The 12,764-nt window shown below is 41.4% G+C and overlaps 1 protein-coding gene across 1 annotated transcript; it reads right to left on the reverse strand.

Annotated features, from left to right (window-relative positions):
• Positions 1-413: 413 nt before the first annotated feature.
• Positions 414-12,556, reverse strand: LOC146634637 (ribonuclease inhibitor-like). The gene is made up of 3 exons (XM_085349923.1): positions 12,528-12,556; positions 10,777-10,953; positions 414-600 (listed from the first exon to the last, which is right to left on the reverse strand). The coding sequence occupies exons 1-3, from the start codon at positions 12,554-12,556 to the stop codon at positions 414-416; spliced, it is 393 nt and encodes a 130-aa protein (XP_085206049.1).
• Between the last annotated feature and the right edge of the window lie 208 nt (positions 12,557-12,764).

Raw genomic sequence — 12,764 nt, forward strand, 5'->3', positions numbered from 1 at the left:
CTCTGAGCTCTGTAGGAACCCCAACAACAAGCCCAACAATCCAGATGGACGGTTCCAGCTGTTAACTGGAGGAATTCCATCCAAACATCTGCTCTCACTAAATTCTTCCTCACCTACAGACTGTGTTCTTCACTGCTTTAAACTTGGAAACGAATGCAGTCATTGGTCTGCGTGCTGCTTTGTTCAGAGAGCTGATTGGCTGTTGACAGTGTTTGATCAGAGCGTGTCAGCCGTTACCATGGTGACCATAAAGGTCAGAAACAGGAAGTGTTTGTGTCCAATCCTGAAGCCTGTCACCATTCTCCTCTCACAGCTTCACTGAGAAGCTGCAGCTTTACAGGAAACACTGGATCTTTGTTTCATACTGACTGTGTTTAGTACAATACTGCTGACAGCACCACCCACTCACTCCATTACTCTACTGACCTCAGAGTCTCCAGTCTGTAGTCTGGACTCTGCTGAAGATCAGACAGCTGCTTCACATCTGGATACTTCAGGTTGTTAAGTTGTAGCTCCAGCTCTCTCAGATGGGAGGGGTTGGACTTCAGAGCTGCTGCCAGATAATCACAGCTGATCTTTGACAAACCACAGAGACTCAATCTGTATAAAGAATGAAAGATGTAAGTTTATTAGACAAAGTGTGAGCTTGAAATCATTCAGTGTTTCATCATCTGTTCAGAGCTGAAGAAGGTTCAGAATGTAGAAGTTTAGAAAATGGAAACTCCAAACAGCTGAAGCCAACAGGAAGCAGCTTCAAACAGGAAACTGTGCAGAGTTTTAGACTATATGTCCTGATGCAGCCAGTTGGATTTTGGAGATTTGAATCTCTGTTCTGTGACTAAGTCCTTGAATCATTTCTTCCAGTTGGTCCAACAAGACAGACTAAGTATTGGACATGTGTTGTGGCTCCATTAGGGGAGCTTCTAAATGTGATGTGATGGCCCCTCTGGGTCTGTCAGGTCACAGCACTGAAGAGAGCTCAAACTGGGCACACAGTTGTTCCAGTCTGGACCAAAGACTCTATACTGGGACTGAGGGACTGCTTTGACTGCACCCACTGGGACTTTTTAAAGGCTCATGTTCTCACTGAGATCATCGATTTCTACTTACATCTCTTTCTGGGAAAAATGGGGATTACTTTGGAAACAGGAAGTATTTTCCCCAATAAGCAGCCCTGGATTAGTAAATCACTCCAACATGTTCTCAGGCAGAAGAAGCTGTCTTGTTATGAGGGAGAGAAGAAAAAGATGGAGGCACAGAAACTTGTTGAAAGAGAGATAAAGCAGCTAAAATCAGGTGTAAAAGTAAAGCAGAGGATGAGCTGAATAAAGGACACTCAAGGCTGGCTTGGAAAGGAATGAAGTCCATGGTGGGGATGCAGAACAAGGAGCAAAGATGAATGTGATGCTGAATCAGCAGAAGACTTGGACTCATTTGATTCCAGCTTTGATATCATTGATTTCAATGAAGAGCTTTGTGATTGTAGCAAAGGGCTGGTAGCTCTGAGAGTCCCACTGATGAGGTGTTTGTGTGGAAATCTCTTAGTGGGACCAAAGAGAGAAAAAGCCCTGGTCCTGATGCTGTGGGAGGGAAATGATTGAAGTGTGCTGTGAGGAACTGACTGGGAGATTTTCACACATTTTCCAGTCCTCCTTGGAACAACAGGAAGTTCCCAGCATATGGAAACAAAGGTTAAGTGTCCTATGGCACTCAGTGATGATGGTGCTGTGGCCCCACCACCTCCACCTCTTTGTAAAGGAACTAACTGTCATCTGAAGCTTCAAATGGAACTAAGACTTCCTCCACTAGGTGGCAGTGTCTGATGAGAAAGTGTTAGTGGAGCTGGCCTGGAGTCAGAAACAGGAAGATGCAGGATTTGGGCTGAAATGGGGAAAAGTGGTTCGCACTAGTGCCTTAAAGCAAGAAGGTTGTAGGTTGAAGCTTGTTGGCCTTTCTGTGGAGGTTGGATGTTCTCCCACAGTCCAATGAAATGCTGCTTAGGTTCATTGGTGCTTCTAAATTGGCTGTAGGTGTGGATGTGAGAGAGTGCTTCTCTGTCTCTCTCTGTTGGCCCTGTGATGGACTGCTCACCTGTGCAGGTGGACCACGCCTCTTGCCCTATGACAGCTAGGGCACAGGCTGCAGCCCTGTGAGCCTAAGCTGAATAAACAGTTAGCAAAAATGATCCATAGATGGCCTGAAATCCCCCAGTTAGCAGTTTGGTAGATAGCTATGACATGCTAATCCCATCCAGCAGCTGTATTCTACCTGTAAGCTGATCCCTGCTGAGCCAAAGCACTTTTTCATATACAAATTACAACCTTTAATAGAAACCTATTGGTCAGCATCTTATTAGCCTGCTGTTAGCTTCATTCCACAGAAAACTGAGAGAAACTAACAGAGTTGATAAAGAATAAAGAGAAATGTGCTGATTTAAAGCCTTTGAAGTGCTTCAGATGATCTCTGTCCACTTCTGTCCACTCATTCATTCATGTAAGCTTTCTAATGCAGCTTTGATCTTCACAGTCTGCTTCATGAAACTCATTCTAACCCTGAATGTCAGAGTGTTCCTCCTTCTCTTTCCCATCATTCATGCTGGCAGTGGAGGAGATTTGGATGTTGGACTGTGTTTTGGATGATGTGTGTATGTTTGTGTTGGACTGCTGTCTGTAAAGCAAACGCACATTTTGCTTTGGATTTCAGTGTCAGACAGACTTTAAGGTGGAATGAAGAGTTGGAGAGTTTCACAGTGAATTATCCAGTGGAGGATTTTTCTTCTTCTTTGAAGGTTTGAAATGTGAACATTGTTCTGCTGCAGTCAATGGACTAAACCAGAGAAGAAGAAAACAGACTTTACCATGAAGATCCTCAGTGTGGATCAGTATAATATCAGCCTGATGTCTGCAGTTTAGTGTCAGCACAACTTTCACATCATATTCATCTCAGCACAACTAAAACATGCTGACTGACCTCAGAGTTTCAAGTCCACATCCTGGACTCTCCAGGAAACCACACAGATGCTTCACTCCTGAATCCTGCAGCTTGTAGTTGTCACTCAGGTCCAGCTGTCTCAGATGGGAGGGGTTGGACTTCAGTGCTGCTGCCAGATAATCACAGCTGATCTCTGACAAACCACAGTTGATCAATCTGTATAAAGAATGAAAGATGTAAGTTTATTAGACAAAGTGTGAGCTTGAAATCATTCAGTGTTTCATCATCTGTTCAGAGCTGAAGAAGGTTCAGAATGTAGAAGTTTAGAAAATGGAAACTCCAAACAGCTGACAGAGTTCATACGCCTTTGTCAGGGTCAAATTCAAGCAAGACCATGTGAAAATTAAAACACATCATCCTAGGTGAACTTAAACACCTTTGTTCCCCTTTTGTTAAGACATAGAAAAGTACACCACACAAAAATACTGCAAAAGGAAACGGTCGCCTTATATACATAGTGTATAAACTCAAAATGCACATTTCACTTCAAATTAAGATTAAGGCTTTGAACAGATCACATAGTTCAGTTCAACATATAAGACTTTAAGAATGCACAAGCATCTACTTAAAATCTATTTAATTTATCATCCATGATATTATTTTGTACAATTCCAATGTATTTTGTTCATCTCCCTTAAATAAACAGGCAGCCTTAAAGTATGAAATATTCATATACAAACACATATAAATGTGTGTACTGTCTCAGTGGCTGATAGTACCCCACAGGCCTCAGTGTGAGCTTGAAGACATTTATAATGTTTAAGTAGTTTAATGTGCAGGTGCTGACGATAAACACATTTTGAATGAAAGCCGGGGAACTTTGGTAGCACAGAAACAAGTGGCTATTCTTTGTGACTATATGGATCACTCACAATACCATTATGTCACACAAAGGCACCAAATTAATACTCAAAAAAGCTGCAGCAATACACACAAATATAAACAGTACTTGGTGACTCTTAAGTCTAATTGTTGAATGTTGCCATTGTGTTTCTTAAATTTGTACAGTCTTAGCTCAAGCAGTAGGATCAAAGCCATTCCTTTGATCCTGACCACCTTTCCAGCCACTCTGTGCTGGGGGAGGTTTTATTGTAGATACATCCTATCTGGAAGATCTGTTTCTTTTGATGTAAACTTCCTGGGTTTACGACCCTTTGGTCAGCAGGAGGTCTGACTGACACACACACACACACACACACACACACACACACACACACACACACACACACACACACACACACTCTTACAGAAGTTCACACATATACATAAAATGCTTTGTCTTAGAACAAAGGGGGCGTGGCTTTGTTCTGACGTGTTTTGTGTGAACTGTCTCCCAATAAAAGGTAGCAGGAGGAGGTCAGATCTGTGGTCATTTTCGTGGTGGACACAGACGAGGCCTCCCTTTCGCAAATAATTGATCGATCGACTGTCTTGTTTTCTTCATGATGAATAAGTCTCTAGAATTAGCGGGGCTTGTGGAAACACAGACCCAACAGTGACAACTTTGCTTTTAGCCTTTAACCCTTCTTGACTACTTTTGATGTGGCCTCTATATTTTACCTTTAAAAACAGTTTATCTGTTATTTTCTCATTTTGACCAACTGTATCAGCACAATTTATCTAAATTCAGACAAAATTTAAAATACACGTAGAAAGTGATATTTTGACTGTAAAAACCACACACATGTTTAACGAATCATCTTCATAACTTGAAATGCAAATAGAGATTGTACACTTTTAAAAATACGCACACGTTTTGCAAACAACAAAGTTATATGGTACTATTTACCAAAAAATGCAGCCAAGGCTCAGACGTTTTTCATATAATCATTTCAAACTATTTACAGAACAATCAGGTGTCAAACAATAGTTTGTGTCACTCTAACACATATGAGAACAGCACAGGGATAAACCTGCAGGTCTGACAGCAGGTGTGTCACTCAGCGTTTACACTGCAATCTGCCTTTGTTGGCTTTAAGGCAGCAACTGTGACGATCACTAGTAGAACTGACACACAAAACAAAACAACAGCTACACACTAAATACACAAGACAACAAACTAACTTGAGACCAAACACGGTAAACGTCACAAATCTCTCACGTATCAAAACTCTCTCTCTCTTTCGCTCACTCGCTCTCTCTTGCCGGTCACTCCTAAAACTTCCCCCTTTTGCTAAACAACCAAATGTCATGTTTCCATATCATTTTTGATTGGTCGACATGGTACATTTTCCCACCTATAGGGCTTTGGAGCGTGATGTCACGGGAGATGGGCCATGCCCCCTTCCGCCATGACAGTAGGCCAGCCAAAGGATACCATTTCAGCTATGGATCGTACGTGTTGTGTTGTCGGTTGCAACGTTAGATCACACGATCGTGAAGGCAAGAAGCTGGATAACGGGCTCTCTTTTCATCGTTTTCCGTCCTGGAGGCAACGTGAGGGATCCCATGTATCCGATATTACTAAACAAAGACGTCAGGCTTGGATTGCAGCGGTGAGACGAGCGGATATCGAGTTCTCTGCAATCCCCAGCTTTTTGTTGGTTTGCTCACGGCATTTTCTTTCCGGTGAGTTCTAAATTAATTCATATCACTCTTGAAAGGCTTTTAGTGTTATTTTCAACGTGCTGAGGTCATAGATAATGAGATAAAACATGCTAATGTGTGATGCTGCAGAACCACATCATGTCGACTGAGTAGCTTATGATTTGGCATTATTGCAGGCAAACCAGCATATGAAATGGATGTAACAAATCCAGACTGGGCACCAACACTGCACATGGGGCATGACGACATACCTGTATCAGACTCGGACCGGCACTCAAGGCGTACGCAACGGAAGCGAAAAAGAGCACCCATCGGAGGTAAACAACCCCCCCCCCCCCTCTAAAAACATACTAAATTGCTATCACTGTACACTAATCCGCACATAACTTCCAGATGAATCACACACCTGTCATTGGAATATTGGTGTACATTTACCTTATGTCTAATTTTATCTTACAGGCTTTCGTTATGCAGCTGCAGAGTCTGAAGGTGTGCCCCGTGCAGAAGTGATTGATGAAGATCTGACAGAAGACCAACAGCAAAATCACAATGTCATGGAGGCAGTGGACAGCAGTTGTGTTGGACAAGTGGAGGTTGAGGTACCAGCTGCAAATGTGGATATACTGAAGAAATGTAAACCTTTTAAAATGATGACAGATTACAAACTCTCAGCTGTGTCTGTAATCAAACCTCTGTAACTTTGCTTCACTTCAGCAGCATCAGCTCATGTTCACATGTTGATTCATGGTTTGCTTCAGTTTTTGATGGACTGCAGAATATTTTGAAGGTTATCTGCTATAAAAAGCCAGAACAGGAAAATCTGCTTCATGTGTTTCTGTTTGATCCTCAGTGACTTTGACACAAAGGCCTCTGCTGCGATGATCACACCTCTGATCAAGTCTCACAGTGTCAGCTTTGTTTTTATACATATGGATATGTGCTGATAAATGATCAGAGTTATAATATTTCCCACTGTCTGCTGTGTGCCGTGACCTTTGACCTGCTAAACACAGTCAGCTGTGGATTATTCATTGTTGTGTCTGATACTTAGAACTGTGAGGAAGAACACTACACAGTTAATCAGGGTCCCCTCTCTCTGAATCAGGAAAGGTGGGCAGGCTGCGTGTGGGCCGCGGGCCATACGTTGAGTCTCACTGTTTGAAATGTGAACATTGTTCTGCTGCAGTCAATGGACTAAACCAGAGAAGAAGAAAACAGACTTTACCATGAAGATCCTCAGTGTGGATCAGTATAATATCAGCCTGATGTCTGCAGTTTAGTGTCAGCACAACTTTCACATCATATTCATCTCAGCACAACTAAAACATGCTGACTGACCTCAGAGTTTCAAGTCCACATCCTGGACTCTCCAGGAAACCACACAGATGCTTCACTCCTGAATCCTGCAGCTTGTTGTTGCAGCTCAGGTGCAGCTGTCTCAGATGGGAGGGGTTGGACTTCAGTGCTGCTGCCAGATAATCACAGCTGATCTCTGACAAACCACAGTTGATCAATCTGTATAAAGAATGAAAGATGTAAGTTTATTAGACAAAGTGTGAGCTTGAAATCATTCAGTGTTTCATCATCTGTTCAGAGCTGAAGAAGGTTCAGAATGTAGAAGTTTAGAAAATGGAAACTCCAAACAGCTGACAGAGTTCATACGTCTTTGTCAGGGTCAAATTCAAGCAAGACCATGTGAAAATTAAAACACATCATCCTAGGTGAACTTAAACACCTTTGTTCCCGTTTTGTTAAGACATAGAAAAGTACACCACACAAAAATACTGCAAAAGGAAACGGTCGCCTTATATACATAGTGTATAAACTCAAAATGCACATTTCACTTCAAATTAAGATTAAGGCTTTGAACAGATCACATAGTTCAGTTCAACATATAAGACTTTAAGAATGCACAAGCATCTACTTAAAATCTATTTAATTTATCATCCATGATATTATTTTGTACAATTCCAATGTATTTTGTTCATCTCCCTTAAATAAACAGGCAGTCTTAAAGTATGAAATATTCATATACAAACACATATAAATGTGTGTACTGTCTCAGTGGCTGATAGTACCCCACAGGCCTCAGTGTGAGCTTGAAGACATTTATAATGTTTAAGTAGTTTAATGTGCAGGTGCTGACGATAAACACATTTTGAATGAAAGCCGGGGAACTTTGGTAGCACAGAAACAAGTGGCTATTCTTTGTGACTATATGGATCACTCACAATACCATTATTTCACACAAAGGCACCAAATTAATACTCAAAAAAGCTGCAGCAATACACACAAATATAAACAGTACTTGGTGACTCTTAAGTCTAATTGTTGAATGTTGCCATTGTGTTTCTTAAATTTGTACAGTCTTAGTTCAAGCAGTAGGATCAAAGCCATTCCTTTGATCCTGACCACCTCTCCAACCACTCTGTGCTGGGGGAGGTTTTATTGTAGATACATCCTATCTGAAAGATCTGTTTCTTTTGATGTAAGCTTCCTGGGTTTATGACCCTTTGGTCAGCAGGAGGTCTGACTGACACACACACACACACACACACACACACACACACACACACTCTTACAGAAGTTCACACATATACATAAAATGCTTTGTCTTAGAACAAAGGGGGCGTGGCTTTGTTCTGACGTGTTTTGTGTGAACTGTCTCCCAATAAAAGGTAGCAGGAGGAGGTCAGATCTGTGGTCATTTTCGTGGTGGACACAGACGAGGCCTCCCTTTCGCAAATAATCGATCGATCGACTGTCTTGTTTTCTTCATGATGAATAAGTCTCTAGAATTAGCGGGGCTTGTGGAAACACAGACCCAACAGTGACAACTTTGCTTTTAGCCTTTAACCCTTCTTGACTACTTTTGATGTGGCCTCTATATTTTACCTTTAAAAACAGTTTATCTTGCCAATCTGTTATTTTCTCATTTTGACCAACTGTATCAGCACAATTTATCTAAATTCAGACAAAATTTAAAATACAAGTAGAAAGTGATATTTTGACTGTAAAAACCACACACATGTTTAACGAATCATCTTCATAACTTGAAATGCAAATAGAGATTGTACATTTTTAAAAATACGCACACGTTTTGCAAACAACAAAGTTATATGGTACTATTTACCAAAAAATGCAGCCAAGGCTCAGACGTTTTTCATATAATCATTTCAAACTATTTACAGAACAATCAGGTGTCAAACAATAGTTTGTGTCACTCTAACACATATGAGAACAGCACAGGGATAAACCTGCAGGTCTGACAGCAGGTGTGTCACTCAGCGTTTACACTGCAATCTGCCTTTGTTGGCTTTAAGGCAGCAACTGTGACGATCACTAGTAGAACTGACACACAAAACAAAACAACAGCTACACACTAAATACACAAGACAACAAACTAACTTGAGACCAAACACGGTAAACGTCACAAATCTCTCACGTATCAAAACTCTCTCTCTCTTTCGCTCACTCGCTCTCTCTTGCCGGTCACTCCTAAAACTTCCCCCTTTTGCTAAACAACCAAATGTCATGTTTCCATATCATTTTTGATTGGTCGACATGGTACATTTTCCCACCTATAGGGCTTTGGAGCGTGATGTCACGGGAGATGGGCCATGCCCCCTTCCGCCATGACAGTAGGCCAGCCAAAGGATACCATTTCAGCTATGGATCGTACGTGTTGTGTTGTCGGTTGCAACGTTAGATCACACGATCGTGAAGGCAAGAAGCTGGATAACGGGCTCTCTTTTCATCGTTTTCCATCCTGGAGGCAACGTGAGGGATCCCATGTATCCGATATTACTAAACAAAGACGTCAGGCTTGGATTGCAGCGGTGAGACGAGCGGATATCGAGTTCTCTGCAATCCCCAGCTTTTTGTTGGTTTGCTCACGGCATTTTCTTTCCGGTGAGTTCTAAATTAATTCATATCACTCTTGAAAGGCTTTTAGTGTTATTTTCAACGTGCTGAGGTCATAGATAATGAGATAAAACATGCTAATGTGTGATGCTGCAGAACCACATCATGTCGACTGAGTAGCTTATGATTTGGCATTATTGCAGGCAAACCAGCATATGAAATGGATGTAACAAATCCAGACTGGGCACCAACACTGCACATGGGGCATGACGACATACCTGTATCAGACTCGGACCGGCACTCAAGGCGTACGCAACGGAAGCGAAAAAGAGCACCCATCGGAGGTAAACAACCCCCCCCCCCCCCCCCCCCCCTCTAAAAACATACTAAATTGCTATCACTGTACACTAATCCGCACATAACTTCCAGATGAATCACACACCTGTCATTGGAATATTGGTGTACATTTACCTTATGTCTAATTTTATCTTACAGGCTTTCGTTATGCAGCTGCAGAGTCTGAAGGTGTGCCCCGTGCAGAAGTGATTGATGAAGATCTGACAGAAGACCAACAGCAAAATCACAATGTCATGGAGGCAGTGGACAGCAGTTGTGTTGGACAAGTGGAGGTTGAGGTACCAGCTGCAAATGTGGATATACTGAAGAAATGTAAACCTTTTAAAATGATGACAGATTACAAACTCTCAGCTGTGTCTGTAATCAAACCTCTGTAACTTTGCTTCACTTCAGCAGCATCAGCTCATGTTCACATGTTGATTCATGGTTTGCTTCAGTTTTTGATGGACTGCAGAATATTTTGAAGGTTATCTGCTATAAAAAGCCAGAACAGGAAAATCTGCTTCATGTGTTTCTGTTTGATCCTCAGTGACTTTGACACAAAGGCCTCTGCTGTGATGATCACACCTCTGATCAAGTCTCACAGTGTCAGCTTTGTTTTTATACATATGGATATGTGCTGATAAATGATCAGAGTTATAATATTTCCCACTGTCTGCTGTGTGCCGTGACCTTTGACCTGCTAAAGACAGTCAGCTGTGGATTATTCATTGTTGTGTCTGATACTTAGAACTGTGAGGAAGAACACTACACAGTTAATCAGGGTCCCCTCTCTCTGAATCAGGGAAGGTGGGCAGGCCGCGTGTGGGCCGCGGGCCATACGTTGAGTCTCACTGTTTGAAATGTGAATATTGTTCTGCTGCAGTCAATGGACTAAACCAGAGAAGAAGAAAACAGACTTTACCATGAAGATCCTCAGTGTGGATCAGTATAATATCAGCCTGATGTCTGCAGTTTAGTGTCAGCACAACTTTCACATCATATTCATCTCAGCACAACTAAAACATGCTGACTGACCTCAGAGTTTCAAGTCCACATCCTGGACTCTCCAGGAAACCACACAGATGCTTCACTCCTGAATCCTGCAGCTTGTTGTTGGAGCTCAGGTGCAGCTGTCTCAGATGGGAGGGGTTGGACTTCAGTGCTGCTGCCAGATAATCACAGCTGATCTCTGACAAACCACAGTCCCACAATCTGTATAAAGAATGAAAGATGTAAGTTTATTAGACAAAGTGTGAGCTTGAAATCATTCAGTGTTTCATCATCTGTTCAGAGCTGAAGAAGGTTCAGAATGTAGAAGTTTAGAAAATGGAAACTCCAAACAGCTGACAGAGTTCATACGCCTTTGTCAGGGTCAAATTCAAGCAAGACCATGTGAAAATTAAAACACATCATCCTAGGTGAACTTAAACACCTTTGTTCCCCTTTTGTTAAGACATAGAAAAGTACACCACACAAAAATACTGCAAAAGGAAACGGTCGCCTTATATACATAGTGTATAAACTCAAAATGCACATTTCACTTCAAATTAAGATTAAGGCTTTGAACAGATCACATAGTTCAGTTCAACATATAAGACTTTAAGAATGCACAAGCATCTACTTAAAATCTATTTAATTTATCATCCATGATATTATTTTGTACAATTCCAATGTATTTTGTTCATCTCCCTTAAATAAACAGGCAGTCTTAAAGTATGAAATATTCATATACAAACACATATAAATGTGTGTACTGTCTCAGTGGCTGATAGTACCCCACAGGCCTCAGTGTGAGCTTGAAGACATTTATAATGTTTAAGTAGTTTAATGTGCAGGTGCTGACGATAAACACATTTTGAATGAAAGCCGGGGAACTTTGGTAGCACAGAAACAAGTGGCTATTCTTTGTGACTATATGGATCACTCACAATACCATTATTTCACACAAAGGCACCAAATTAATACTCAAAAAAGCTGCAGCAATACACACAAATATAAACAGTACTTGGTGACAACTTTGCTTTTAGCCTTTAACCCTTCTTGACTACTTTTGATGTGGCCTCTATATTTTACCTTTAAAAACAGTTTATCTTGCCAATCTGTTATTTTCTCATTTTGACCAACTGTATCAGCACAATTTATCTAAATTCAGACAAAATTTAAAATACAAGTAGAAAGTGATATTTTGACTGTAAAAACCACACACATGTTTAACGAATCATCTTCATAACTTGAAATGCAAATAGAGATTGTACATTTTTAAAAATACGCACACGTTTTGCAAACAACAAAGTTATATGGTACTATTTACCAAAAAATGCAGCCAAGGCTCAGACGTTTTTCATATAATCATTTCAAACTATTTACAGAACAATCAGGTGTCAAACAATAGTTTGTGTCACTCTAACACATATGAGAACAGCACAGGGATAAACCTGCAGGTCTGACAGCAGGTGTGTCACTCAGCGTTTACACTGCAATCTGCCTTTGTTGGCTTTAAGGCAGCAACTGTGACGATCACTAGTAGAACTGACACACAAAACAAAACAACAGCTACACACTAAATACACAAGACAACAAACTAACTTGAGACCAAACACGGTAAACGTCACAAATCTCTCACGTATCAAAACTCTCTCTCTCTTTCGCTCACTCGCTCTCTCTTGCCGGTCACTCCTAAAACTTCCCCCTTTTGCTAAACAACCAAATGTCATGTTTCCATATCATTTTTGATTGGTCGACATGGTACATTTTCCCACCTATAGGGCTTTGGAGCGTGATGTCACGGGAGATGGGCCACGCCCCCTTCCGCCATGACAGTAGGCCAGCCAAAGGATACCATTTCAGCTATGGATCGTACGTGTTGTGTTGTCGGTTGCAACGTTAGATCACACGATCGTGAAGGCAAGAAGCTGGATAACGGGCTCTCTTTTCATCGTTTTCCATCCTGGAGGCAACGTGAGGGATCCCATGTATCCGATATTACTAAACAAAGACGTCAGGCTTGGATTGCAGCGGTGAGA

This window comes from Diplotaxodon limnothrissa, linkage group LG3 (assembly GCF_057381915.1).
Source record: "Diplotaxodon limnothrissa isolate DT_005_m linkage group LG3, D_limnothrissa_male_GT1.1, whole genome shotgun sequence".
NCBI classification, from domain to species: domain Eukaryota; kingdom Metazoa; phylum Chordata; class Actinopteri; order Cichliformes; family Cichlidae; genus Diplotaxodon; species Diplotaxodon limnothrissa.